This window comes from Mchenga conophoros, linkage group LG7 (genome assembly GCF_057382185.1).
Source record: "Mchenga conophoros isolate Kocher_MC1m ecotype Shallow Benthic linkage group LG7, M_conophoros_male_GT1.1, whole genome shotgun sequence".
Taxonomy (NCBI): Eukaryota; Metazoa; Chordata; class Actinopteri; order Cichliformes; family Cichlidae; genus Mchenga; species Mchenga conophoros.
Genome location: NC_140532.1, coordinates 37,641,142 through 37,647,854, shown reverse-complemented (window position 1 = coordinate 37,647,854; position 6,713 = coordinate 37,641,142). Strand labels below are relative to the sequence as shown.

General features: G+C 45.3%; 1 protein-coding gene across 2 annotated transcripts; it reads left to right on the top strand.

The window, feature by feature from the left end:
• Nucleotides 1-115: 115 nt before the first annotated feature.
• Nucleotides 116-5,235, top strand: LOC146570594 (uncharacterized). Of its 2 annotated transcripts, XM_085279120.1 has the most exons (3): nucleotides 116-1,432; nucleotides 1,545-1,837; nucleotides 2,016-5,235. In XM_085279120.1, exon 3 carries the CDS (start codon nucleotides 4,169-4,171, stop codon nucleotides 5,201-5,203), a length of 1,035 nt encoding a protein of 344 aa, XP_085135246.1. In that variant the 5' UTR covers nucleotides 116-1,432; nucleotides 1,545-1,837; nucleotides 2,016-4,168; the 3' UTR covers nucleotides 5,204-5,235. The 2 variants fall into 2 exon arrangements, with proteins under 2 accessions (XP_085135246.1, XP_085135245.1); XM_085279119.1 differs by having other exon boundaries at nucleotides 116-1,837.
• The last annotated feature ends 1,478 nt before the right edge of the window (nucleotides 5,236-6,713 follow it).

Here is a 6,713-nt window from a genome sequence, read left to right as displayed (position 1 = left end):
TTATCTTTCATACTATATGGGTAATAACTAGGGCTGGATATCGTCACTGATTTCTAGAATCTTTTCGATTCAGATTCACAAGGTCCCGAATCGATTCGATCCATGATTCGATCGATTCGATTTGAATCGGGGAAATTTTTGACTCAGACAGTCAGAAATATTATAATTCTGATCACTTATCAGTACATATCTATATTTTTGTATCTATTAAAAGAAAGCTGACACTTGCGAGGCTTTATCAAAGGTGTAAGCATCACAGCAGATTCCTTTGTGTCGAAGTAACTGAGGGTAAAACACAGAAAAACATGAAGGAGGTTTTCCTGGTCTGGGTTTTTATAGTAGATGACCTTAAAAATATTGTGGCGAGCTCAGACAAGGAGGAGACAGAGGTAACGTCTAGTCTTGCTTCCTGCAGTGTTAGCCATCGAGCACAGCCGTTTATTATCATTTAACAGATGAACACACAACGCTAACACAACTGCTCGGCGCAGCTCTAGCGTAACAACCAAAAAAGGCGCTCTCTCCATCCAGAAACACACAGTTGCAGAGAGAAAGCATCACCTGTAACCATGGCAACATAACGCTGCCGCCTGGAACAACAGAACATAGCTGTCAAAACAAAACCCCAAACAGCCCTGACCCGCTACAATAACAAAGTGAAGCAGAGCAAAGTTACAGAGGTTTGATTAGAGACACACGTAAGCATTTTGCATAAAAAGTTTAAATTTGTTCAGTATTGAACAGCAGAAATGAGGCTTTCTTGTTGGAAGTAAGTAAAAAAACAAAAAAAAACAAAAAAAAAAAACAGCGGCCGACACCGTAGACTGATGGGTAAGAAGTAGGGGTGGGTTTTGATTATCGATTTAGAGAGAGCTCTACATGAAGTGTGATTTTATCGTGGTGGAAGCAAAACAGCAAAAGTAAGAGGAAATACGTGACAATGTTTATGTAAAGCAAAACGTGCAGCGTAATTTGGATGGTCTTTGGCTGCTGGTTCAGTCAATATTGTTTGGAGAGAGAGAAAACCTGCAGCTTCAGAATCTAGCGCAAAAAAGACGAAAACACAAAGCACCTGCCGACGCTTCAAAAGCTGTCGGCTTTCAGCCCTGACGGCGTTTCCGTGTCCGTGCCGTCAGGTGAGAAAGGCGACATCTCACTGATTCGGATGCGTTGGGTCCGCGTTTTGTGTTTACGTCTTTGTGCAGAATCTGTGTTCCTGCTCGCCAAATCGACTGCAACTTCAGAAAACACCAGCAATAAGAAAAACGCTGCAAACGACACAAAACACAACGGAAATAAGGAAAACGACAATGGAAATAGGAAAAAATACAACGGATATAGCAAAAAAGAACAACAAATAGGAAAAAACACAACGGAAGTGTTTCTGGGGAGACAAAAACCCGATGGACCAGTTTCAGGAACCCAAAACATGGTAGGCGTGTTTTATCATGATTCGTATAATACTGATGATGGCTTTTAGGCTAATAGTTAGGGCTAACACACTTACCCCTCACAAAACCGATAGATCCTCCACTTCTTTTAAGTGTCTCCCAGAGCTCCGGGGGATGACGTCACACAGGTCCTCCCCCATTTCGGAAGCAATCGGCTGACTGCCACGGTGAAGGAGGCTAACCATGGTCAATAACTGTTGCGCTCCATGTTGTACAAATAGATGAAGAAAAAAGAAAGGTCCGTCGTTTTAGCGCATTCCCAAAGATGCGGAAAGGCGAGCTAAATTGATTAGCGCTATTAAAAGAGCCAGGAGTAAGCAAAACAAGACTGAAAGATGGGACTCCAGCCGTCGGATTCCGCTTGTGCAGCAATCATTTCATATCGGGTAAGTTACCAAATACAAGCTTTCTAACATAAGAATTTTCATTTTTTACTAGACTATCATTGTGGTTTCTGATGAGTGCAAAACCACATAGTTGCATGCATCGTGGCCTTTCTGTCGTGCTTTCTAAGTTAGCAAGCTCTAAAGTAGAAATACTGAAATGTTTATGTTTATTTTTTAGGCAGAAAGAGCGATAATCCATTGAGTCCGGACTTTATTCCAGCTTTTTTCAACTACGTTCTATCTCCAGAGAAGAGGAGAAGAAAAATAAGACTGGATGTGTTCAACAGAAGACAGAAAGCAAAGCTACAATGGATAGAGCAAACAGAGATTGACAGACCACATGACTTTCGCGCATTGCATTGTGGGCATGAGTGGCAGCAAAATCAAAACACTGCATCAAGCGCTAGCATTTCCAGCACCGGTAATCATTAATTCTGCAGTTTTAATCCCTACTTGCATTTTATTTGCCCCAAAAACAGTTTTGTACAAAATGACGGAGAACACGGCAGGTCTGTACAAAGACAGACTAGACAAAAAGAAAAAAAAAAAAAGTACGAGGAAAAAAATCAAAGGAGTGAAACGGTTAGACCTATACTAGCATACAGAGTGGACTAAGGACGTTAGCGTGCTGAACAACTTTCATCACGGACATATTTATTATTATTATATGGTCCTAAGTGTGAGTGCATACACTCACAAGATGTTTATTAAGTTCAGCTCCCTGCAACAAGCCCAGGTCCAGTTTACTTTGGTGATTTGGACTATTCCATTTCACAGCTGTTGTTAAATTTTTTTTCTTTATCTCCTGTACAGGCCAACGCAATCTATTTGTCATTTCAGGTTGTAGTATTACACAATATTTTCAGCTGTAATAGAAATAAGTGTTTCGTAATTCATTCAATTTATTGTCTTTATTTATAACTGGCATTACTGTTTCATTCTATTATAGAATCTCACAAGAAAGAGGCAAAATTGTATTTCATTATGCTTTATTAGCTGCTTTGGTGAATCTGTGGTGCCCTTCCAGTGATGTAAATGAAAATGATGTGACTGATGTGCTCAACCAACAAATACACATTATAGCTCTCACTTTGTTTCCTTATTGTGACTTGACTTTTGAAGGGAAAGCTTTCTTACTTACAGATATCAGAATAAGAGAATAGCAGACGTCACCTGGGCTCACTATTTTTTGTTCTTCACATCCATCTAAATGATTTCTACTAACCACGTTTCATATTCTTGATTAACAGATACAGATCAGAACCAAAATCAGAAAAAAGTTTTATTGCCTGTGTCAGTGAACAAAAATCTACAAACTAGCCACTTGCTTCAGTGGTAAGGTGCAATATAAAATGCTGAATTATATAAATAACAAAAATAGCATTAATTTAGAATTTTAATTTAGGGTTTGATGATCTTCCCCTCTTGTGTGCGACATTGGGAGAGGTTGTGATACAGTTGGTCTTGCTCAGCAGCAGTCAGAGGTAGGAGAGGTGGGAAAGCTCAGAGGCCAGGATGATCTTTTGCAGATTTCTCTTTTTTATTTTGTTTAGAGTTGTTAAAAATTATGTAATTGCATTGCTGATACTCCACTTTCTTTAAAGACTCCTCACTTAGGATGACCCACTTGCACTTCTTAGATGTAACAGCTATCTCTTCTTTTTTTTCCACTGGTATGCTGCCATGTGCTGAACAACACAGCTGACACATGTGAGCAGCTCTCACCAAGGCCAGCTGTGCAGTTACAGTGTGCTCCCAAGACAACCCCGTCTTTTCTCACTACTACCCATGGCTTCAACTGTGGGTCATTTAGCCTTTGGGAATGTTGAACCTATAAATACAATTACAAATGTTAAAAATCTTGGTTAAGTACACCAAAAACACAAAATGGCTACTGACAACCAGAGGCGTTTGAGCAAAGCTAATGTAAACAAAGGACAACGCTAACAATGCTAACGTTACACTGCCTGGGATAATATGACACTTACCTTTCCAGTGATGATGAAGAATTTTTTTTGCTTGAAGATTCCACAGCCGAATGTTTGTCACAAAGCCAGATTGGGTCCATTTGTAACCCTCCAGGCTTTTGTAGGCTTTTAAAGAGTCCCCCGAGTAGTGCGATGGGAAGTTTATAAGGTATGTATGTCCGGATGGCATAGATCTGGGATGCTGAAATACTTTTGAAAAGCATGCCAGGAGCATTATACGGGTCGGTAATATTTAACCTATTTATTTTTTTTGATATACAACTTGATGTCATGTGAATTAAAGTGGGATGAATACTCCGATGGCTGAAAAGTTTCTGCAGTGCCGCTTACAGTGGCGCTGTTCATGTTGCTGCCAAAATGGTCACAGAGGGAGTACCGGCAATGTAGCATCATGATGCTAACGGAGTCGTGGCTAACATCGCTAACTCCGGACACAAGCGTGACACTACCGGGATTCCAGCTGCTGCGAGCGGACAGGACCAGAGACAGCGGTAAGAGGAAAGGAGGGGGACTGGCAGTTTTTGTGAACGACAGATGGTGTAACCCTGGGCACATCACTGTAAAAGAGCAACTCTGCAGCAGAGACATTGAGCTGTTAGCCGTTAGCATGCGTCCGTACTACCTGCCCCGGGAGTTCTCGCATGTTATCGCGATAACAGCGTATGTCCCCCCCTCGGCCAACGCGGATGCAGCCTGTGACTCTCTCCACTCTGTGGTCAGCAGACTGCAAACACAATCACCGAGAGCCCTTCTCATAATATCAGGGGACTTCAATCATGCCTCACTGGACTCCACACTGCCCACCTTCACCCAGTATGTGACCTGCCCAACCAGAGTCAATAAAACACTGGACTTACTGTATGCCAATGCAGAAGAGGCATACAGTTCATCACCTCTCCCTCCCCTGGGCAGATCTGATCACAACCTGGTGCACCTTGTCCCTGTGTATGAGCCCTTAGTGCGCAGGGAGCCACCAGCCACCCGCACAGTACAGAGATGGTCAGAGGAGAGCGAGGAGGCTCTTAAGGATTGTTTTGAGTCGACTGTGTGGGAGGTGATTTGTGATGACCACGGAGAGGACATCGACAGCCTTACTACATGCATTACTGACTATATAAACTTCTGTGTGGATAACACTGTACCTACCAGGACTGTACGGTGTTTCTCCAACAACAAACCTTGGATTACCCCAGAAATTAAAACCGTCCTCAAGCAGAAGAGGAGGGCCTTCAAATCCAGAGACAAAGAGGAGTTGAAAAGGGTGCAGAGAGAGCTGAGGGGACTGATAAGGAATGGGAAGGAGAGCTACAGGCAGAAGATGGAGAACCAGCTTCAACCGGGCAGGGATAGCTCAGTAGGTAGAGTGGTGGCCCCATGATCGGAAGGTGAGGTGGGCAAATGAACTGAATCATTTCTTCAACAGATTTGATTCAGCCATGAGGCAGTCTGCAACATCGGCTGCAGACTCACCCACCCCCACTGCTGCTGTTCCACCTCAGACACTTCACACCTCCTCTATTCACCCTGCTCACTCCCCCCCACCCCCAACTGCAGCATCCAATACACACTCAACACAAGGCTCCAGCCTGTCTCTCTCAACCACCCAGGTTAGGAGGGAACTGAGGAGGATTAATGGCAAGAAGGCAGCGGGTCCAGATGGCATCAGCTCGAGGGTCGTCAGGTCCTGCGCGGACCAACTGTGTGGGGTGATGGAGCACCTCTTCAACCTGAGCCTGAGGTTGGGAAGAGTCCCACAGCTCTGGAAAACCTCCTGTGTTGTACCAGTGCCAAAGACTTCACGCCCCAAGGACCTCAACAGCTACAGGCCGGTGGCTCTGACATCCCACCTGATGAAGACCCTGGAGCGGTTGGTCCTGGCTCAGCTTCGGCGCCTAATAAGCTCATCACTGGACCCACTTCAGTTTGCCTACCAGCCTGGCATTGGAGTGGATGATGCTGTCATTCACCTCCTACATCGTTCCCTCGCTCACCTGGAGACCGCTGGAAGCACTGTGAGAATCATGTTCTTTGATTTCTCCAGTGCCTTCAACACTATTCTTCCCTCGGTTCTAAAGGACAAGCTGGTGAACTCTGGAGTGGACCATCACCTCACTACCTGGATCCTGGACTACCTCACCGACCGACCACAGTATGTGAGGACTCAGGGCTGTGTGTCGGACAGGGTCGTCTGCAGTATGGGGGCCCCACAGGGAACGGTTCTGGCTCCGTTCCTCTTCACCATCTACACTGCAGACTTCTCCCACAATTCCACCCAGTGCTTCCTGCAGAAGTTCTCTGATGACTCTGCAATAGTCGGCCTCATCACTGATGGGGACGGCAAGGAGTACAGAGGTCTGACCCAAGACTTTGTGGACTGGTGCCAGCTGAACTACCTCCAGATCAACGCCAGTAAAACCAAGGAACTGGTGGTAGACTTCCGCAGGCACAAGCATTCTCCACTGCAACCACTGAACATCCAAGGTATGGACATTGAGGCTGTGGACAGCTACAGGTACCTTGGTGTTCATCTGAACAATAGACTGGACTGGACTCATAACTCAGACGCCCTCTACAGGAAAGGGCAGAGCAGGCTGTACCTGCTGCGGAGACTCAGGTCGTTTGGGGTGGAGGGCCCACTCCTGAAGACCTTCTATGACTCTGTTGTGGCTTCTGCTATCTTTTATGGTGTGGTCTGCTGGGGCGGCAGCATCTCTGCTGGGGACAGGAAGAGACTGAACAGGGTGATCCGAAGGGCCAGCTCTGTTCTAGGATGCCCTCTGGACCCAGTGGAGGTGGTGAGTGACAGGAGAACGGCGGCTAAGCTGTCATCCCTGATGGACAACATCTCCCACCCCATGCAGCAGACTGTGACAGCACTGAGCAGCTCC